The sequence below is a fragment of the Typopeltis vanoorti genome, chromosome 16, assembly GCF_054136105.1.
Source record: "Typopeltis vanoorti isolate ZY-2024b chromosome 16, IOZ_Tvanoo_1.0, whole genome shotgun sequence".
Classification (NCBI taxonomy): domain Eukaryota; kingdom Metazoa; phylum Arthropoda; class Arachnida; order Uropygi; family Thelyphonidae; genus Typopeltis; species Typopeltis vanoorti.
This window is the reverse complement of record NC_143564.1, coordinates 73,826,723-73,850,926: the sequence shown is the minus strand read 5'-3', so window position 1 is coordinate 73,850,926 and position 24,204 is coordinate 73,826,723. Positions and strand designations below refer to the sequence as shown.

The 24,204-nt window shown below is 34.2% G+C and overlaps 1 protein-coding gene across 1 annotated transcript in view; it reads left to right on the top strand.

The window, feature by feature from the left end:
- LOC150098132 (E3 ubiquitin-protein ligase arih1-like) overlaps nt 1-24,204 on the top strand; it is a 214,068-nt gene that overhangs the window by 92,224 nt on the left and 97,640 nt on the right. Inside the window, exons 8-10 of the mRNA XM_090406578.1 lie at nt 6,397-6,503; nt 14,170-14,284; nt 23,057-23,187. Coding sequence (XP_090262704.1) covers nt 6,397-6,503; nt 14,170-14,284; nt 23,057-23,187 — 353 coding nt within the window. The remainder of the gene's footprint in view (nt 1-6,396; nt 6,504-14,169; nt 14,285-23,056; nt 23,188-24,204) is intronic.

The window sequence follows — 24,204 nt, the reverse complement described above, 5'->3', positions numbered from 1 at the left end:
TCAACTGACTTCCCACCATACCAGCTTTGCTGATTCTGTTGTCTATTTCTATATTTAATTTACCATCTTCAGTAAAAATCGTGCCTAAATAGCTGAAATGTTTTACTTGTTCCACAGGTTCTCCATTCACAATACAATTGACATTTTCAATGATTCTGCCTATTTTCATTGTCTTTTGTCTTTTTATTGCTGACCTTCATACCATATCTATTACAACAGCTATTCAATTTAGTCAGAGAATCTTGCAGACTTGTAGTGGATTTATTTAGAAGTATAACATCATCTGCATAAAGCAAAGAGCTGACATTAACATCTCCAATTTTGATATCATGTTTAATACCACTTTCTTTCATAATGTGATCCATATAGATAATGAATAACAGAGGGGATAATGTACATCCTTGTCTCACACCAGATTTAACATTAAACCATCTTCCTGTACTTCCTTCAATTCTAACTGCTGACTTACAACTCAAATAAAGACTAAGTATTGCTTGATATAATGCCCCATTGACACCATATAACTGCAGCGTATTGAATAGCTTCTCTCTTGGCACCTTGTCATATGCCTTTTCAAAATCGACAAAACTTAAATACAGATCTTTGTTATATTCCCATGCTTTCTCGACTATTTGTCGTAAAGTGAAGATCTGAACCTGACAGCCTTTATTTGGCCTGAATCCAGCTTGTTCTTCACCAAGCTTTTCTTCCACAATTCTTCTCAACCGTTTCTCAAGCATACTTGCATAGATCTTGCCAGGAACCCTCAGTAGGGAAATACCTCTGTAATTCTCACATTCAGTTTTATTTCCCTTTTTATATATTGGTACTATGAGAGCTCTACTCCAATCATCGGGAATTCGTCCCTCTGTCCCGGCTTTCTGAACTATGCAGTGCAGCCACTGTAAGACTCTTATACTACCATACTTTAGCATTTCTGGTTGAATATCATCTACTCCTGCTGCCTTTCCACATTTAATTCTGTTAAAGAAACTCTAAGAAATGAGTGAAATATGTGCACCTGTGTCTAGCAAGATTTCACAAGGCACATCTTCAATAAATCCTTGTAGAACTCATAAATAGTTAATGATACATCAAACTTTCTTTCAGGGTTTGAGCTGTCTTTAGCTTTACCCATGTCCAGTGAGTAGTTTGACATTTCTGTCCTTGCCAGTATAATATTGGAATAATAATTATTTCCAGATTTACTTTTATCCTCAGATTTCTTATGTTGAAAACAAGATTTATCCCTAACATAACAGTCTTTAGCAAAATGACCAGGTTTTATTATATCTAAAGCATTTTGGAATATATCTCCTTTGAGATGTTTTATTCCTGTCAATACCATTAGATTTACAAAATAAAGATTGATTATCTGTAAGATTCTTGGATACTGTTAAATCCGATATCATCTTAAATAGAAGTTCCTGTCCTTCTACTATTGATCTCTGTTGTCTTTCTATTTCTTCACTAAGAAATGTTTTCAATTCCTCTAATTTTCCCAAATCATGTGATTTTACTTTGGACTCAGATTCTGAAACATTTTCTGTTAGATTTACAGAAATTTCCTTAGACTGTTTCTTTTTCTTACCACCTTTTAATTTATGAAACTTTCCTTCTCTCACTTTATCTGTAGCCACAATGCTAGGAGAATGAGTTTCATTATACTGAAAAGAGTTTACCTGTTTATTATTTGTGGAATGAAATCTATCTCTAAGTTTCTCTTCCCTTTCAAAACATTGTTCAAGATTTTTAACCATTTTCTTGTATGCTGTTTCTTTCAAATGATCTCTAAGGCCATGTCAAAATTGATTAAATAGCAACCATTCTAAAAAGGATCTCTCTTCAGATGAAACATTAAATTTATGAGCATGCTCCTAAATCTGTGATAATATTCTGAAACAGACTCCCTGTTAACTTGGATGCACTGATGAATTTTCCAAATGTTAGGCCCTAATTCTCTTACACCTGAAAATTCTGATGTTAGCAAACTTTTAAATTTTTCATAACTGTCAGTGTCTCTCAGTAAAGGAGATGTGTTTAAGAAAGTTTTGGCCAATAATTTATTACGAAGTATAATCAACAAATGAAAATCTGACCATTTTCCTAAATCTCTTAATTTTTTCTGCATATTTAAAAAATGTTTCTATGCTTTCACTACTATCTCCTGAGAAAGAAGGTATTACTAAAGTTGGATTAATTAACCTAAAAAATTCCTCATCTTTAAATAAAGAAACTTCACCACTAGAATTACTATCTCCTGTAGCCATTTTACTTGAGTCAAGATTTACTTTCTGGATTCTAAAATAGTTAAATCATAACCAATCCTGTCGGTCGACTGTGCCATTGTAAAAGAAAGAGATTTTTAAATTATTTTTTAGAGATGTTTATACAGATGATCTCTCTTCAACAATTATTTTTTTATTTCTGAGTGTACCTATATATTTATTTATTGCACAAGGGTTCACTCCGATTGATGCAATGATTTTTTTTTTTTACTATTTCTTTCAGAATCCAAAAAAATCACTGATTCAAGACCAAAATACAAAATAAACACATTTAATAAAACAAAAACAATATATATACACTCCAAACAAATTTACATAACTATAACTAACTACAGAATTAATTGGTTCCAAGGCCTTTAAGTGTAAGTTAAGTCTAGTCTTAACTTACACTTAAGACTAGATTAAACACTTCGTTTGCACAATCACAAAATGTTCATAGCCAGTTTCTTTCTCTGTCAATGCTCTTTTCCAAAGATATATGACTTAATTTTTCATTTTCACAGGATCCTTTCTCATCACTCATGTAGCACACATTAATTCTTCCTGACTCAATTGTGTCTCCTTTTTAGTAGAAATAATAGTTAGATCCGGCATCCTTAAGACAGATGAAACTTCCCAATTAGCATTTCCACAAACATTCCTTTAGAATGTAAATAGTAATTTCTTCCTTTATTCACTAATGCTTATTGGCAGTCTTAACTCTTCCACTTTAAAAAATTCAATGTTCCACGATTCCCTTTTCAGAATCTACTATAAATCTTCTAATTAACGTTTTCTCGAATATTCCTTTTAAAACTATCTATTGCGATATTTTCTTTTATTTATCAATACTTATTCCACTTTGAAACTTCATAGCTCCACAATTCCTTTTTCGGAATATACTATTAATTTTCCTCCAACTCTCAGATAAAAAAAAATTAAGTTACTCCAAATCTAAATATCTGCCGGCCTGTGTTCTTATTTCTTCCTGAACGCCGTCTTGTTTACACTCCCTTTACTCTGATACCGAACACCTTCCTTGTCAGCTGTCAATCACACATCAAACTTCTCGGCAAGCATGCGCACTCCATGAAAATTGCAAGCAAGAAGTTAGGTATAATGGCTGACACGTTGATTACATTAGTGTAACGAGGCTGTCTCTTCAAAACACAATACTTGATCATTTTAAACTACAATAAAATTTCTGTAAGTAATACAAATATCAAATCCAGTAAGTACATCAAATTTTTAACTACCTTACATTTCATTTTAACAAAATAACATCAATAATGGGCACAATACAAGTGCCGACAATGCATGTTATGAAACAAAACTAATAAACATACTAGCATAAACCATTTGTAAAAATATTCAGAATATTTAAATTATGATTATTTTTACACCACTACAGAAAAGCCACCTTAAGATAGTACCATATGATTAATGAAACCTAGGTAAGTACAGAGAGATGAAATGATATTATGTGGATATTATAGTAAGATGGAAAATGAGAGGAAATTACTGAAAAAAATAATTAAACATAACAAAGTTATCTTCATGTACCAATACAAGGATACAAGATACACCCTATCCTCACCCTCCTTATTCTCCTCCTTCAAAAAGGTTAAAGTGTGCATGTTCAGGTTCGTCTGTGTGTGCATGCATTCACACACTAACAAAAAAAATTATATAAATCTTATATATACTGCATATACACACATACATATAAACAGTTAAATTGACACCTGACTTGTGGATAATGAATCGAAACTGCTGCCATCTAACATCCTCCTCAGATGAACTTAGCACAGGCTTTGAGGAAAACAGCAAAAACATCACCAGAACAAACAAAAAAAAAAGTATATGCAGCAGTAAGAAAATTAATTATGGATATTTATCAAACACGGATGTTCTCAGTATTTTGTTCTTTACATGAAATGCACTAATAAGTTTTAACTGCATATGTGTAAATATTCTCTAAGATAACATTATCATAAACCTATTATTACTATCAATTTAATAATGATAGTGTCATGTTATTGGCTATCCATGTTCAATCTTTTCTGTGTGATGTCTTAATTATTTATATAATTAAATAAATAAAAAGTAAATAACAAAACAAATTAATTAGTAAATGAAAAACCATAATCATTGTAGAAATAGAAAAATACATGCAGCACTTTAACCTTCATTGCAGATTTTGTAAAAGAATATGTTGGAAGGAAAATTAAGATGCTGTTTATTGTACATATGTAAATAATTTGCAATAAATAAATAATAATAAAAAAAATTAGAATTACATGACACCTTCAAGGAGGCAGACTTAATTTAGAAGGGCACACCTTTATCAACATATATAATGAAAGATTGAAATGTAAGTAGCAGATATTATACTAATAATAAAAAGGTAAATTAATTACATAAAAAAACAACTTTTAATAATTGCAAATTATTAGTCAAATTTCTTGACCATTTTCTATCCAAGAGCAGTTAGAATGTAGAATAAAAATTACAAAATAAGAACAATTAGGATTATATGACAAAGCATGAGAATATGATCTGCAGTGCCAAAATTGAGAAAGTCTCCAGCAGCTATTCTTATTTAAATTTTGTTGATGAATAAGAGATTTCAAGCTTTCTTTATATATCTTTCCTTTAAAAATGACTGATGTAGCACTTTTGTCTTTTTTTCCAGCAGACTCACTGTCTGGAAACAGTAATGTGACTTCAAGACCAGATTTATCAGACTCATTGGATTTGTAATCTTGATACTCTTCTAATGCTCTTAATTGGTGATCTTCATTGGTCTTTTACATTAAAGTGTTAGACCACACAAGCAAGCAAGCAAGGAATCCACTATGTTCTTGAATGGAAGGAGAAAAAAAAGTTGATCCTTCACATAGGAAAGAACAAGCATAAGAAAGATATCAATTTAGGAATGGAAGACAACTTGAAGATTTACTTGACACAATAAGAGAGAGCTTTTCTGACAAACTTATGTCATAAACTCTTGAGATGTCTTCCTGGGAATGTAGACACTTTTGTCATGCTCCTTAAAGCCATTTCTTAATAAAAAAGACTTCCATTTATTGTTTACTTACCATTATTGTTAATTTTTCACTTTTCTTCAAAATTTCTGAATATATTTCTGTATGTCTGTCATTCATTTTTACTGAGAATGAAAATTTTTTTCTTTATGTCAATTGCATTCTATAACTATAAAAATGTATCCACTTCTGTAGTACTTGTGGATGCTAAAGAAGGCACTGCAATGGACACTGATTTGTGCCTTTAGTACCACAGGCACATTAAAAAAAATGTTAAGTGTGCCTTCACTCAACTTGAAATTCAGGAAGTTTATCTGTGTTTTGTGTTAAATGCTGTTGCTACTGTTTCTTTTCCCCAATCACTGTCATCCAAATATAACATCTTGTATTTATTATTTAGCAGTGTCTTACCTGTTTTAGTTTTTTCATCACAGTAACATCAGTTATGCTGACTTGTTATTTCTAATCCTATTCCTAGTTAAACTTATTCATTGATCCCACTTACATTGATGGCATAACTATCTTGAGTTGGGTATAGGTTAAATTTGTTCCAGTAACTAACTTTTAACTATTCACCCTGGCTCTATGATGAAAATAGCAAGCACTTTGTTTAACCAGGTGATGTCATAGCAAACAAGCAGGAAACTTCATACATGTTGTGCCTTCATTTTTGGTTGTGGTTCAAGTCAGTTCAGAATATAATTTGACCAGTTCAGTCTTCCATTCCCAACTCATCCTCATTCATTCAGCATCCAGGTGGATACCTAATAATATAGCATATCACGAGAAAGGGAGGATCAGATGTTGGATCAGAAGCCTTAGTCAGTTTGCCAGATTCCTGAAGAGTTAATATGGCAGTCTCAATTTATCTAGCTTTGCCCTTCATAAACTGGTAAAATGTAGTTATCATTTGAAATGAGAAAGATGTTATGTTTACAAATATTACACCTACTGTTTTTAATTGTGAAATACAATATTTGTTCATTGCTTTTTTTATTTATTCAACATTAAGCAAAAGTAATTAAGTTAATATTATTTTAACACTTAGTCTAGCATTCTTAAAATGTTTTTTCCCCTTGTAGTGCAATCGTTTGCTGAGGTGGTGTCCACAACCAGAATGCAACAGTGCCATTAAAGTACAGTATGTCGATTCTCAGCCTGTTGTTTGTAAATGTGGCTATACATTTTGGTATTTTTTTTTTTTTCTGTAATAACCAAAACTTTGATAAAATATAATTTATAATGTACACTATAATTACAGGAAAATAAAGCAAATAAAGCTTTTTTTTTTCTATGAAATATTAATATGCTTAATATACATATAACAACTCAAAATTCATGATTCCACTCATTTTACTAGGCTGTTTTTCTCTAATGTTTGTTATTATTGGTATGCTACAGTATGTCACTATAATCTGGTGAGTTACATGAAAAAAAAATTGCATGATGCCTGTTTTATTTTCAGAGAGGAAAGGGAAAAACTGAATGGGGAGATGTGAGGGTCTCACTGATAATAGAAAAACTTGCAACTACGAGGAGTGGAAGTTCAGTCAGCATTTTATGCAAGGTCTAGAGCTGGTATAGACTGCAATTCTGGAAACATAGATTGGAAAGAAATGGAATTTGCAGCTGCTGAGAGATAAACACCATGCAATGGAGGAAACCCAGGATTTGGTGAAGACCTTAGAAGATTTTTCCCTAACCAAGGTTGTCACTTGTCTTTAATTAGAGAGAGTGTGATGATGTCACTTTCACCTGAGATGTGTCTAAGTATGCAGAATTTTCAATTATGAAGGGATAAATCTGGAGCTACAGGACTGGTGATAATGACAAATGGGAGCAATACTCTGGCATAACAACCTACAAGGGAAGGATGCATGTTAATATCCTACAAGGAAAGGATATTAACATGCATTCGGAAATGGCTGGAGGAGTTGAAAGAAGTACTATCAGACTGCATATCTAGGACTAGTTAGATAAAATAAATCAGGTGTAAGTTAAATCAGTGAGTAGTATTTTAAATGTGGCTTGCTGTGCCATTGTAATACTGGTTACTTATTTATTTAAAAACTCTTTTATTTTCTTTAGATACTTTATGTGTATCTTTTGATATAGATATCTTATCTCTTATATCTCATCACGCAATATTCCTTTAACACAATATTTTATCTTGATATTTTTTATTTTCTTTCTTATGCGTGGGATCTCCAGATATTTATTGGATTGAAGACTTCACCTCTGAAATTCCCCTATAAGCAAAAGAAAGCTTTCATACCCTAGTAGAACAAATAATCACTTATATCCTATCTTAGCCAAGGTTTGCAGTCATGGCAAAAATTACTCGCTTTTTATCTTAAATCACTACTAATCATTGGGGTTCTGCTATCAGGTCCGAATAGTGGTTTTTGGGATCAGTGCATTGCAAAAGATTGAATCGGACAACTAATTTTATCAACAATGATAATAAGTTTAATTTCTGGTTTAATAATTTTACATATCACATGAAGTCACAAGATTCATTCATGAAAAGTAATTCTTAGTCTTTCTCAATCACTCAACTTGGTTTCTATTAAATTCTTTTGCACTTACTTAGACCTTCAACAAGCATACCTTACATTACGACGATCAGGAAGTTATACACATAACATGAATTCGTTAGGTGTGCTTGACATTCCTAATTTAGCATCAATCAAAATACAACATACATGTATTCAAACATATCTCTCAGAGTCTCATTCCTTTCAAACACATAATCTAGGCAATTATATTTATACAATCCACATCAGTGTCAAACATTCCAATGATATGATAGCAGAAACATACTCTATCATAAAATTCAACCATAAGTACACATATAATTAATTAAAGAAATTTCAATAGCTCAATATTTTCTCCAAGGGAAATTAACTGCGCTCTTGCTTAACTCATTAGCGATTACACTCATTTACGAGAAATATTAACACTCTAAATACTATCATCTCCTTAAACTAGACAATTTAACAGTTTGATAGGGAATTCTTTCTTAATTCACAAATAATTAATGAATATATAGACTCACATGGGTCTCTTCCTATCTTGCATGTGTCTTCCATCCTTCTTTTCTTATTCCGACGCTTGAGTGGGGTTTCTCTCCTCCATGCCGTGTTTTGGAATTCTCCTCGAAGCGATACAGGGCACCGATGAATAGTCGCGGCAGCTGGCAGGATATAGGGTAAGCTTTTCAGCATCTTGAACTGCCCAGCAAAGGATTTCTGCATAGGTCAGGTCTCGCACTTACTCAACTTCAGGACCTTTACGGCAAGATTTCCCCTTAACTTATTGCCTCTGGATATCTTCGGCTGTAACTGGAGCGTTATCGGTGGACAGGTCTCTCCGCCTTCCCATCCAGAATTTTATGGCACCTCTCATCCTCAATCTCTCATGGATGGATCACTCAGGATGAAAAAAAGGGAGCCCTTCTCATCTCCGAACCAAACCTTTTAAACACCGGAGTCCCTGCACCTTGGATTAAGTTTTTGGGACCCCCTAGCATTCTTATGTGCGAGTCTTGCTAGTAGTTTTTAGAACCCTGGATAACGTTTCTCGAATATTTGCCGACAATCTTACTTTCTCCCTTTACCTTCTCAATCCTGCCTACAAGCCTTTCCTTTTGATTCGCACCGCACTCTTTCAATATTGACCTTGAAGGTCACCTGCGACGGGACTTGCAAACAACTTTCAAACATGCCAAATTTTGGACGATGCTCTTGGTTTCATTACTTCTACATCCCTTCTTAAACAATGAGCGAGTTAATTCCCTTTGGGCTTATTTTGCTCTTTATACAGATAACTTTACATAGAGAAATAAAATATACATTTGTATACAAGAAAATTTAGGTGAATTCCTACTGTAAAAAGTCGATGTTTTAAGTAATTTATTTTGGCAACATCGAATTTTTACAGTATCATTAAGTGGGAGTTACAAAGAAAAAATAATGTTGTGAAACAAATGTAAAGAGAAATATAATCAGCAGACTCACAAGCTGTACAAAGCACAGACAAGAAGAGTGACCAGCATGGTGAGGAAAGCAAAATCAGATTTTGAGAGGAAATTAGCTGGACATGTAAAAGAATCCAGAGAGTTCTTTCACCTATTCACCAAGTAAAAGGGGAAATGCTGTGAATATATAACCTTAATAATTGATGGTAATATAGGTCAAGATTGTTCTGCCAGACAGAGGCAGCAAATTGTAAATCATTCATTATCTCAGGAGTGGTTGCATCTGGCCAGAATTCAGGAATGGATAAATAGAATATAATACTATTTGGGGACAGCATGACTTTTTAAGGGATGTCTTGCTTTAGTGATCTACTTACTTGTTAGATAAAGGAAATAGCTTACTATGATATTCATGTCCATAGACCACAATTTGCTTTAAATGATGAAATACTAAAGCAATTGATGTGAATTCAACAGCCTCTATACACAATTAGCCTAGTCATGAAGATATTTCACATGCAAACTTTGTTTCCTTATGTGCAAAAATATAAGGTAAAGGATTAAACAATAATAGTTTACTTCAGTGATTTTTTAATAACTGTGTTTATTATAGTGAGTCATCTATATTTTTTTTATCATTATATCCAAAAGTGGTAATATGTTTTATTTTTTCACTTCAAACCAGTCCTCGGCTGTAGATATGACTTCATCATCTGTGGTAAATTTTGTTCTTTTCAAGTGTTTCTTTAAATTTGGGAATAGGAAATAGTTGGATGGGACCAAGTCTAGTGAATAGGGTGGGTGAGGCAGACATTGAAAGCCCAAGTTGTGTATTGCCTGTTGAGTTTCATGAGTAGCATGAGCAAGTGAATTGTCCTGTAAAAGCAACATGCCTCTGCTCGGTGTTTTTCCTTCAGTACCTCCTTCAATTCCTTCAGAGCTGTTGAATAAACTGCTGCCATTTTTGGTACTTGGTAAGGATTACACCAACCATCTTCCAAAAGGCAGTGGTAAGAACCTTTCCTACTGACTTTTTGGTTCAGAACGTCTTTGGCCATGGAGAACCTTTGTGTCTCCACTCCATTGATTGTCGTTTGGTCTCTGGGTCATGGCGATGAAGCCACGTTTCATCAGCAGGCATAATACAAGCCAAAAAAGTTGTACTTGATTTCTCAAAATGATCCAAAATCCCTTGAGATGATAGCACATGTCCTTTCTTTTGGTTGCCATTCAAACATTTGAGGACCCACCTTGCTGAGAGTTTCTGCATGTCCAGATGGTGGTGGTTAATGGCTCCAACTTGTTCCCTGGATATCCCTAGGGTCTTTGCAGTGTTTTTGGCTGGTATTCATCTATCATCAAGGATCATGGCATGCATTGCATCAATGTTTTCAGGTGTGATTGCTGTAGAATTTCTTCATTCCCGACCTGGCATCTGTTGTCTTACGATGCCCAGTTTTAAATTTGGCCACCAGTATGCCAACTGTTGGACATGCTATGGCACAGTCTCCTAAAGTCTCACACAAAGTTTGGTGAATCTCAGTTGCGACTTTTCTTGCAGCATGAAAAACTTAACAACCCACACCTCTGCATCTTCAAATCTCTTCAAAACCTCTGACATGTCTTCTTATATATCCTAAAAGAAAAAGAACAAATTATTACAATTTAATGGAACATGGGAATTAAAGGGTTTTAAGATATATTCTTTCTTGTGGTTATATCAGTTGCTTTAATATCATCTAGGTGTTTATCAAAACTTTTCATCCCCCCCCCCCCAGTAGTCTAAGTACAGATCCCTGTGGCACACTGCTAGCTACCTGCTATCTCCTGGATTCTGCTTCTCCATATGCTGCTCTTTGGCATCTCCACAGCCACCCATGTATCCATATCACCAGTCTCATATCCATCCTATTGAAAATTTATTTCTCTCATAAATCATGAACATTCCAGATTACTTCACTTCACTTCGTGTGGGTGCCGATGTAGACCATGCATTTTTCAGAGTAGGATGGCAACAGTGGCTAATTTTTGTACCATTCTACATTTCCATGTTGGGATATAATGAAATATTATGCATATTATTATTATTATTGAAATTAAATGAGGAATGAAAAGGAACTTTTTAATTAATGTGATTTTTAATATATTGTATTCTAAACAGGATCTGAAAATTTGCAAACTAAGATAAAAAAATAAATAAATACTTATTAATAAAATTCTCTCGTGGTTCACTGGTGGACCTTAGACCACAATTTGAGAAAGTCTGCCCTGTTGGACAGAGAACAATCGGTATTCTGTATTTTGGTAGAGAAACACCAGTTGGTTATTTACAATCTAAGGGTGTTAGGTTGTCTTGATTTAAGCTGTTTTATGAGTTCCTCTAAGAAACCAAATAGAACTTTAAGAAAAATAGCACATCTATTTAAAAAAAAAAAAAAAAAAGCTAAAGTTTGAACAGCCCTCAAAGCAGTTCACATCTTACAAAATTTCATATGTTAGCCAAAAAAAGACAGCCTTCTGTTTGTGAAATACCCTGGAGTAGACAGAATTCCATGTTCATGTGGCAAACTTTGCATCGGTCAGACAGGGAGAAGTTTTGAAATCCATTGGATAGAGCATGTAGATGATGTCGAACGTAAAAGGAAAGAAAAAAAGTGGTGTCATTGTACATGCCTTCTGAACATCATAATATGGCTTGGCCATCCATTTCCATACCATACTTCGAAGATAACTTTTTTGCTAGGATGTTTAAGAAGTGTTCTGAAATGATTCATTCACACAGACTTTTGACCCTGTGTATTTCTGTAATCTTTGTAGTAATTTTGTTTATATGTAGATACTGCATTGCTAAACTTAATTTTTGTGCATGCATATTGTTTACTAATTTTTCTTTGATTATTTATGTACAGCTGTAACATTTGCTGCAATTTTATTTATTTGTTGATATTGCATTGCTTGGCTTGGTTTTTGTATATGTACATTGGTTACTAGTTTCTCTTTGACTATTTATGTATTGCTATAACCCTTATGTACTATAACCTTTCCTGTTCTTGCACCAAAAAAAAAAAACCCATAAACCAACCTAAACCAATCATTCATACAAAAAAGTACCTTGAACAGAAACCACAACCACATATTTCATGACATCTAGAAGTCTCTTTTTTTTCTCTTTCATTTGTGTAAGGTACCTCCTACAGACATTGACACAACAATACACAGACCACACATGATGTATGTAATGGTACATGTGACTAGCTGTTATGTTATCAATTGCTTGCATTTTTGTAAAAAAAAAAAAAAAAAAAAAACAGTTGATAAAGCATTCAGATCTTTGTGTGTGTGTTCTCTACTGTTTTTCTGATGGTGGTATCAGCTTATTGATGGCAAAACATGCCAGTTTGTCTAATTTCTGTAAGAAATCTATGAACTTTATCCTATATAATTATATTTTTGTAACTCCAGTCCTCATAGTTATCACATCATTTAGTATAGTGTATATATCAATCTGTTTTCATGATATTAAAAATCGTTTTTTCTTTGCTACACAACAGAATAGTTAATTCTAAGTCGGAAGCTCTTACCATTTTGTTCTTCTGGATAACTATTTGCACCTCTTACTTATGTTTAATATTTAACTGACTGAAAGGAAAACGATAATATACTGTATATGGATATTGAATGATTTTTTCCATTTATTTAAATAAAATAAAAAAAATCTTCCTGTACTTCATTTGTAACAGCTGACTTGCAGCTTAAATGGAGACTATGTATTGCTCAATATAATGTCCCATCTACACCATATATTTGTAGTGTTTTGAAGATCTTTCCTCCTTGGCACCTTGTCATATGCATTTTCCAGATCTACAAAACTTAAATACAAATCCTTGTTATATTACCAAGATTTCTCAACTATTTGTCTTAAACTGAAAATCTGTCCTGACAACCTCTATTTAGCCTGAATTCAGCTGGTTCTTCACAGAGCTTCCCTTCCACGATCTTTCTTAACCATTTCTCAAGTATACTTACATAAATCTTACCAGGAACACTCAGTAGAAAAACATCTCTGTAATTCACATTCAGTTTATTTCCTTTTTTATAAATGGGTACTATGAGAGCTCTGTTCCAGTCTTCTGGAATTAGACCCTCAGATCAAGTGTTCTGAATTATGCAATGAAAAACTTTTATACCTCTATATTTGAGCATTTCTGGCCCAGTTTCGTCTTCTCCTGCTGCCTTTTCATATACCAAGTTTTTCATGCTTTTTCTGCTTCAAGTATGAATATGTATTTCTGACTGCATTTCTGCTGAGTGATTTCTAGTGCCATAGTGACGCTACTTGTTTCATATAGCAATCTTTCAAAGTAGTTACTCCATGCATCTAGAATATCATAATTTTTGAGTTTTCATGTCATCTTTATCATCTCTGATTCCTTTTACAGTACTCTTTCCTCCATTTCTAAACTTTTTTTAATAGCCTCCAGAATATTTTCCCACCGTCCTGATATTTATTTTCTGTGTTCTTTCTGAAGTATTCTCATAACTTTTGTTTAGCTACTTTTGCAGTGCTGTGCTTTCTTACATTTCTCTCTGTATTCTCCAAAAGCACAAACTAACTTACTTGCCAGGAATATGTAATATGCCTTCTTCTTTTCCTTAACTGCTCTTTTAACTTTCTCAGTCCTCTGCACAGTTCTGATTTTTCTATCCTTTCAGACAACTTACCACATTCCACTCCCTCTCTTAAAATTAAGGTTAAAATTAATAAAAGCAAATTTAAATTAAAACAGTGCAAGCTAATTAAAACTATTCAATTCATTCTAAAAGTTAGAAAATCTAAGTATTACTGTTCTCATAATTTTAACATTTTTCTTTCAAGTTTTGCATGTGGAAAAAATTGCCATGAACCTATAAAATGCCATTTATTAAAAAAATGGTTACAGAAATATGATGGTGACAGTGAAACATCTAACTGGATTGCTGCAAATACCAAAGTAGGGTAATATTCCTTTTTTTTTTTTTTTTTTTTTCCCAGTTAAAGTTACACATTACTATGATATGTATCAGTTATTATGACATACTTTCTTACTAAATAGCTTAAGGAAATTACAGCGTACAATAGAATATACATTAAAATAAATTTTAATACACTTCCAATATTTCAGCAACGTCACGTTGCCATTATCACGGGAACTTAAATACAAGACACGTGCATGCAAGCACAACACACAGTAAATGACGACCGAAGCAGGAAGCTATTCTTTCGTAACAGCCACTCTGGTCTTGTAGACCATGCACTGGATACCTGCAATAGAATACGGTGGAAGAAAACCACAATAATACACCGTAGTAAATTCAAATACGAAAGGCTATTCATGGAATCAGCCTCGGCCCTAAGAAACAATCCAAACCTCAACAAATCTGGTTGTATGAGACTGCCCCAAATTTGGGAAACCTACATCAAAAGACCTTCAGCCCAATCGGCAAAGAATACCAACATTGCCCACTAGGGGCACCATCAGGACTTTTAGGAGAAAGAATAGCTTCCTGCTTCATTCCTCATTTACTGTGTGTTGTGCTTGCATGCATGTGTCTTGTATTTAAGTTCCTGTGATAATGGCAACGTGACATTGCCGAAATATTGGAAGTGTATTAAAATTTATTTTAATGTATATTCTGTTGTACGTTGTAATTTCCTTAAGCTATTTAGTAAGAATGTATAACCAACGTCTAAGCCTTTCCACAAGAATTATGACATACTTTGTAAATGCCCAACAATATACAAATAATTGGAATTACTTGACTTGCATAAATATTTGGTTCTCTTGGTATATAAAATGTTGCTTCCATGTGCTTTTGTATATAATTCGCTTTGCAGATTTGCGGATCCCGGTTTGAGTTTAAACACTGAAATAATACAAAATGGCTGCTAGAAGGACAACAACAACATACCTAATCAGTGATAAACAGCTTCAAAAAAGATGTGCTGGTTTATGTAATAATTGGCAATATTACTTACCTTTTAGTATAATATTGTTTATTTTACTAAACAATATTATACTCTGTGGATTTGTGACTGAATTTTTCTTTTTTTTTAACTGAATTTTGAATTTTGCCTTGTATGAAACAAAATGGTGGAATATGAATAAGTGCAATATGAAAAAGTTTTGCATTGCAAAGATCAAATGCTATTAATGACATAGACTTTTAGAGAATGGTTCGATGTTGTGAGTGCAACACATATACATGCAAATGTGAAAGATGTGTTTGTTGTGAAACTGAACCAGAGAGGAGAGAATTTGTGGAAAGTGCAATATTTTGTTAGACTATGAGTTATCGGGGAATGCGACTAAAGGACTGATAGCATAAATGTGGGTGTAAATGACTTTATGAATAGTAGAGCAAAAGTTAATAAGACTGAGACACACAAATGAAGAAATGGAATTAAGTACGAATAAAGGAACAAAATTAAGTGATAGGGAAGCAAAAGGAAGTAGGAATTAGGAAAGGTAGATAGGTACGGCAGAACAAGGGGATTGTAGAATATGAACAGATAGTGAGATGCATGTTGCATGTTTCGTGCATAGGTGGGTCATCAGCCCTCAGTAAATAAGAATTTACTGAGGGCTGATGACCCACTTCCTCTATTTTGTTTCTGTGTTGAGTAGATCCCCCAATGCTTAATTTCAGACATAATCTCATGCAGTTTGTCACTGCTTTCTGGAATGATAACTGCCACTGAGCAGTTAGCTTTGATCTTATAAAATGTCTTTAATATAGGAATTCAGCACAACTGAACTTTAAAATTAAGGGTCTTCATTTGTGCAGCAGTGGCAAAATCTCACAAAGCACTGGATGTGGAGTGGATTATACACAAGATAGGAGATAGCCTGTAAAGAACTCGATGAGTATGTATAAATTAAGCACTTTTGTAGCGATTTACTTTTATATGCACACGTTCAAGTTAAATGGCATGCAACTCTGTTGTTATAATTATTGCAGTCAAGTAGGATGTGGTTGGAAATAGTAATATCAGAAACACTGTAGTACAGTCAGCAGGGATCTCAGAGTTAAACAAGAAATCAGAGTGAACTGCTCTGTGTGCATTAAACAATTGCAGTTAGACAGATGATGGAGTATGAGACCTCTGTAGTTGAAAAAGTGAGAGGTTGCAGGAGAGAGTGCAAACCTGCAATGGAGGAATGCCATTATGTTTGGTACAAGTAATATTATCAATATACATGCCAATAGCTTCCATACTCTCTTTAACATGCATACCAAAAGGACATAGTAGTCTGACGTGTGATATTGAGTCTCCCATTTTTGAGAAAAGAGACTAATCTGCATAGGCTCTGGAAGAGACTTTTTTTTTTTTTTTTTTAAAGGCATAGATAAGCAACAACTGTTTCCTAGTAAGTGATAGAACCAGTTCATTTGTTTCAATATAAAGACTTTGAATGGGCAGTGTGTGAAAGCCACTAATAGCTGTCTGTATACCCTGATGATGAATAGGATCCAACCATTGCAGGCTATTCTGCCTTGTAGAACCATAGACTTGAAACCCATAATCCAGCTTTGAACTTGTAAGTACATGATAAAGATGAAGTAATGAAGATCAATCCATACCTAATTTAATTTAGGATAGAGCACAAAGGAAATCCAATGCTTCCTTGCACGTTTCTCTTAGTTGATTACCATATCCAAGGAGTGTACGTTTCTGTCAAAAAAAAAAAAAGTCCCTAGAATTCTTTCTCTTAGGCTTACAAGGTGATCCGAATATATTTCGGAAAATTATGTAGACAACTACCTTGTTTGAGTAAAGCTTTAGTTTAATATAAACTAAGATCCACTTTCGACGTTTCAACCTTTATATTAAGATCATCTTGTGGAGCATATGCACTGTATACAGAAAACAAGCTACACTACAATCTACATGGTTTGTTAAAGTTACTGATCAACTGTTACAACAATTATTGGCCTGACCTCTGGCAAAAAAAAAAATTTTAAAATATTATATTATAAATGTTATTGTCTTGTAGGATAAATGTCTCCTCTATCACACTCACATTTGGATGAACACAGCTGCCCAGGAGAGAACCTTATCTCTATAGTTACAGCATTCAGGTTCCTCTAGGAAATCCATATTGATCGGTGACCACCAAAGGAAATAAGTCCCCAAACCATCACACTACCTCTACCATATGTGTCCCTTTCACAGATATTAGAGGGATGATGATGATGATGTGTCCCTGGTTCTTTCCATATCAGAGTATGCCTTGTATCGCTTTGTAGAGCAAATTGGGACTTATCTGTAAACAACACCAATTTATTCCAGTTTACATGGAGCCTAGCCCATTTCAAATGTTCTCCTCTGGCATGGGAATAGGACACACAGACTACCAGTTACTTAGCATACAGATTACCTTTGTGAAGCCTTCTGCACACAGTGAAAGCAGATACTAATGTTCCTCTAGCTAATGTGAGGTCAAGTAATAGCTGATTTAAGGTATCACTCCTGTTTTAGCAGCAGATAATCAGAGATATTGGTCATCCATTGCAGTTGTAGCTTGTAACCTTCCTTCCCTATATCTCTGAAATACTTTGTGGAATCGCTGTTGGAATTAGTTTCACAGTCTGTGAACCATGGAATGACTATATGCAACCATCTGACTGGCTACCTTCACCTGACTTTCGCCTGCCTTCTGAATTCATCAGTTAAATGATGTCATGCAGCCATATCCAAGAATCTTGCAATTACCAAAAGTCTTTTTCTCACTTTTGACTTGAAATGGAAAACCACTCCAACATACTAGGGAGTACAAAATGAGACATAACAAACACACATATTTTGGGAAGTTTTGTGCAACCATATTTATTTAAATTAGGCTGATTTTTTAAGAGCAGCAGCAGATTCTAAAAACAGTTTCTCTGCTAAATTAGCTGTGATGGGGCATCATGGTCTTTTTCCAATTGATTAAGTATATGATTGAGTTCTGTTGCAAGAGAGGTCTCATTTGAACATAAGTTATAAGCTGTTACAGACAGAAGAGCATTGTCTGAGAAAGAGATTCCAGTGAGATGGGAGGCCTTCTAGTTGGGCTCCTGCTGAGGGCCGTCTACCACACTGACTTGAATCACAGTGCTCATAACTGCTGCCTCCACAGTCAAACTGCCAGCTGCAGTCACCGAAGATCACGCCACTGGACAGAATATCAATTTATACCTCCGATCCTTTTTTTCGCTACGGCTATTCACATCAGACTATTTCACAAACAAAAACGATTTTCTTCCCCAAACCTGTAGATCTGTAACCAGGCACAGGGTCATAAAAACTTTCTTATAATTTCCTAATCCCACCAAAAGGGTCACAATACATTTACTAGCAATTTAGTGTATTAACACTGCAGGATGGAGGATTTAATTCATCGTGTGCCACAGAGGAAAGAACCCGACCATCACCTATGATTTCTGATGGCTTTTATCGCCCTTTTTTAGGAATGGAGTGAATAAAGGCTTTCTTTCATGCTGCAGGGTAGACCACATGAGTATGAAAGACAGTAAAGGCAACATCAAATGAGTGCTAATTCTGGGGGAGAGGGACTGAGCACAGCTGCAGTTTTATCTTGTTTGTTTATTTTTTATAATAATCCCATACATGAGAGGTTGGACAACCTATAGTACATTAATACTGTGGATGGGTGAGAAGGAACCTTTTTACATTTAGTTTGAAGAACTGTGGGATTGCATTCTTTCAGAAAATACTATGAGAACCAAAAGAGCTATCGGTACAACAATTTAGGATTCTTCTGATTTCCTACTCCATGGAGATATCCATATAATTATAATATTCTGCTCTAACACTAAGATGGTGGTTACTTCCTGTTTCAAATCACGTTCCTTTAAATGACACCCTATTACTTTTTAAAAAAAGTTTTTCCCATTGATATCATTGACCTCTTTTCCTTGGCTATCCATTTCTCTTGGAAGAACAAAATTTATAAACAGATAGAGAGTGTACTTCTATGGGGTCTCCCCCTTTCACCTCCCTTGCCAATTTTTTTATGAAAGATTTTGAAAAACAGGCTCTTGACTCAGCCCCATGTAGATGATGTCTTTTCTATTTGGTCTCATGGCCCCAGACACATTAGATACTTTTCTATGTCACCTAAATAGCCTTCACCCTAGAATCAAATTTACTATAGAAAAGGAAACTAATAATAGTCTGGCCTTTCTAGACACCTTGGTCATCCACCTACCTAATGGTAACCTTTCATTTTCAGCATATAGGAAACCCATTCACACAGGCAGATACATTCACAAACTTTTACATCACTCCCACACACACACACATCCACTTGCATGCCATGGCTCATTTGCATATACTGCTGACAGTACCACTCATTTGTATACAATAACCAGATTCAGCATCACTTTTTACTTAATGCATCTGATTTTCATGCCCCCCCCCTCCAAGTTATGATTTTTCTCTTTGTTTCATAATTTATGGAAACCAGTGTGTGTGTATATATACATAAGGGGGGGGGTATGGAAAGTTCTGATAAACACTAGACATAACTGATATAACCACAAGAAAAACATACTAGTAGCAGAATTATGAAGGTAACTTATGTTCTTTTTTGTGGTTATATCAGATGTTTTAACATCATTTTTGTTCTAGGTGTTTATTAGAACTTTCCAGACCCCTCCTTCTTCGTGCGTGCACGCGCGCATGTGTGTGTGTGTGTGTGTGTGTTGTGATTTGTGGCCACTATTTTGCCATACATGTATAAGCATGTTTTGAAATTCTATTTATAAAGTGTATGTTCAACCCATCTCTCATAGTCAGCTATAATGGGCAATAAAATTTTAATTTTAATCTAAAACATTACAGAATTGATGCCATTGGTCTGAGTCAGGCAGACAGAAGTTGTGGAATAATCATGCATAGTGATTCAAGCTGTAGTCTGTATTATCATTCCGAAGTTTCATTCCGTTCACAAGGTTTCGTGCCATGTGTGTTTCACACTGTTGTAAATCAAACAGTTTGGAAATAGTATGACATCCAAAGAAGTATTTAAAATGCAAATGTATGGCATTTTGGATATTCTAGTCTGAAACAGATTGCCATTTTGAACAACTGAGAACTGTAAATAACGATTTTTGTTTCTTCTTTGGCTCATTTTTAGAATTGATGAGTGTTGCTGATTTATAAAAATCGACTGCAGATTTGGCTATTATGTACAGTAAAGATTTAAGTACATATGAGCTATGTTGTGAAATTCAAAGTTTGAAGTTTGAAGCTTTGAAACTTATTGAAAACATTATAACTGCAACTCCCCTTGATATTATTATTACGGGCAACTTCAAGGAGTCCTTAGACTTATCGAGGGAGGCCCAAAACATCATGTCAACAACTATTCAGCTTCCACCCCGTATCTATCATACCTTGCCTTGAACCCACTCACAGTCATGGCACCCACAACAGACTATGGCAACTTATTCCACTCATTCACCATTCTCCATGCAAAAAACCTAGTTCCTAACACCTTTGCTAACCACACTCTTGCCCAGTTTCCATGGATGGCCTCTAGTCCTCCCACCACCAGACCTATTCTGAAAAATATCCTCTGAATTAATCTTATAGAAACCCTTCAGTAATTTTGAGTGTCTCAATCATATCACCCCTCTTCCACCTATCAACCAATGTCTGCAACCCACAAATCTTCAACCTGTTCTCATAAGGTTCATTCCATAGACCTGCTATCATCTTGTTCACTCACCTCTGGATCCTCTCTACCTCCTCCCCATCAAGAAGAAACCCTGGCACCCAGACCTGGGCACAGTAGTCAAGATGGGGCCTTATCAAGGCTCGATACAGAGGAACAATAACTTGCTTGTCTCTGCTCATCAACGTATTCTTCAGTAACCAAGTGATTTGATGAGCTGATTTAGCCACTTTTGCAATGTGCCCCATAAACTTCAACTCCCTATCCACCAACACTCCCAAATTCCTGGCTTCATGAATCTCCTGGAGTATAGTTCCACCAGTGTGGTATAGTGCTGCTAATGTATTCACCCCAAAATGCATAACCTTACACTTTGCCACATTAAATTGACATCCATTCTCCTTAGTCCAGTCCCCCAATCTATCCAAATCATTTTGCAAAATTTTGACATCATGTGCATTCACTATTGCTCTACCCAACTTTGCATCATCAGCAAACAAATGAATAGTTCCTCTCAGATCCTTTCCTATATCATTAATGAACAAATTAAATGGTGGTCTAAGAACAGAACCCTGTGGCACACCACTAGTCACAGGCCGTCTTTTGGACTCTACTCCTGAATAAACTACTTTCTGATATCTCTCCGTCAACCACCCTCCTATCCATCTCACCAACCCTATATCCATCCTCATATGCTGCAATTTGCTGATTAGAATTCCATGTGGTATCCTGTCAAAGGCCTTAGCAAGGTACAGCAGTATGACTGTAAACCCATTACCTTTATCCAGCTCAGCCATCACTGTGTTATAAAATGTGAGCAAGTTAGTGAGGCATGATCTGCCCTTCACAAACCATGCTGTCCCCGTAATGAATTTGCTGAAATGAAAGCTAGAAAAGTGCAGCTAAAACAATTATTTTAATGTATAAATATATTGCATATTTATTATATACACAAAGTTTTATTTATAAACAAAATTTCTATTTCTATTGTATTTGTTTTTTTATTTAATTTTTTCCAAAAAAATGTTGAACCAAAAATAAAATCTTTGCAAAGTTCCCTTGAAAAGCTAGTTTTGGCACTGCTTCCACCTTGTCATTTTTTCTGCTTTCTGCATCCTGTGGTTTCTAGTGATATAGGTATTGATATATATGAGACAGTATGTACTTAAAACATTCATGTCACAGTGCCAACCTCAGCTAGCATCAGAAATATATTATTTTATTATTATTATGAAATACATGTTATGTTATTTGCACCAGTGTTAAGATTTTATCGGTCTTTCTGATTATGTGTGTGTGAGAGAGGAAGAGAGCATACATGTACTTGTGTGCAAAATCTTGCTCATACAACCATAGAAAGCTTAGTCATTCACATTGATTATTAAAGGTGCGATAACTGTTTGTTTTTTATTGTGAAAGCATTATACATTAACCAGATTATCTAGCAGTATTACTTAAACATTGTGCTTAGACATCGTCCTTTAAAAGAAAAATGTTTGCCCAAGGCAGCCAAACAGTGTGCACGTGCATGCATACACACACACACACACACACTACACTAACCTGGCTCCCTGCAACTTATTTCCCAGATGACATCACATTTAATGCATGAAGATTTAAGGATGCTTAAAAAATCCAGACTAAATCCCAAGCAGAATGTAATCTCAGGAAGAGTATGCTTCCAGCAACTGCAGAAATGCCTGAACTTGGTTTATTAAATTTTTAAGGGGATGTTTTGAAGGTAATATCAATTATCTGTAACTAAATTAATTCTACACTTCATTTTTTAACCAGTTGAATTTTTGAATAGCATTTTAAATTATACATGCTTAAAATGTATATGTGGGGGTTTGGGGGTCTGATTTTTATATAGCATTTCAGCAGTATAATTTAAAATGTTTATCACATTAAATAACTAAATTATTATCAATAATTATACCCTTCAGTTTTTTTTTTTTTTTTTTTTTTTCTGCTGAGTTTTAAAATAGCTTTAAAACTCAGTTTATTTATTGTTTATTTATTTTTGGTTTCCTAATGCAGGAATGTCCAAATTGCAGTGCTACTATTGAAAAAAATGGTGGCTGTAATCATATGATATGCAAAAACCAGAGTTGTAAGTTTGATTTCTGCTGGGTATGCCTTGGTCCATGGGAGCCTCATGGATCGTTGTGGTAAATTTATTTAGCATGCATATATTATTTAATAACAAAAATTGCATGAAAAGCATTTAAGTGTTTTTCTGTGTAATGAGTTTTGCTTAACAGAATATTAGTGTAATTTAATACATTGGTAATTTTATCAAATTAACTGAAATGGTGACAAATTTTCTAAAGAGCACACCATACAAAAAATCTGTCAGTATACATACATATATACATACAATTTGACAGGAAGCTTAAAAAAAAAAAATAGAAACCAAAAAAAAAAGTTGAAATTGAAATCTACCTCAGGTACATTGGCTGCACAACTGAATTTCAGAATAAGAAATTGAACAATTTATTTGAACTTCTGTGATGCCCACGACAGTGAGGAGAAGTAAAAAAAAAATTCAGTCATTCATTAGAAAAATCAGTTGACATTTAAAAAATCCCATTTACCTTTTTATGTCAAGCTTAGTACACTGTCACAGCCTAAAAATAAATTTTATGTTGTTGTTGGCAAGCATAAAGGTTAGTCTATTCCACTATGAAGGAAAGAATATCATCTAGAAAGACAGAAAGAAAGACTTGAGCTATAGTCCGTGTCTTTAACATGGACTATAGCTCAAGTTCATAATAACTGTAATTCACAGTCGAATATTATAACTTTATAATTGTATAGCTTTAGAGTGTCTCAGTGTTATTTTCAGTGTCTTTTAATATCTTTCTATGTTCTTAACGCCTGATGAAGGCAATCTCGACAAAACATGTTGCGTTTTCAAATAAATCTCAATTTGTTATAATTCTCGGGTTTTAAGTCAGCTAATATAAAAAATGAATATATATATATATATATATATATATATATATATATATATTTTTATGAAAAAAATTGAATGACTAGAACCGAGATTTAATTAAAAAGGTTTTAATATAAACACACTACTAGTTTCGGCCTGTAACAGCCTTCTTCAGGTGACATTATAAAAGAAAAAAACACTAAACATTGAGGGTTAAAACACTATGAACATCATAGACAGTCTTTATACA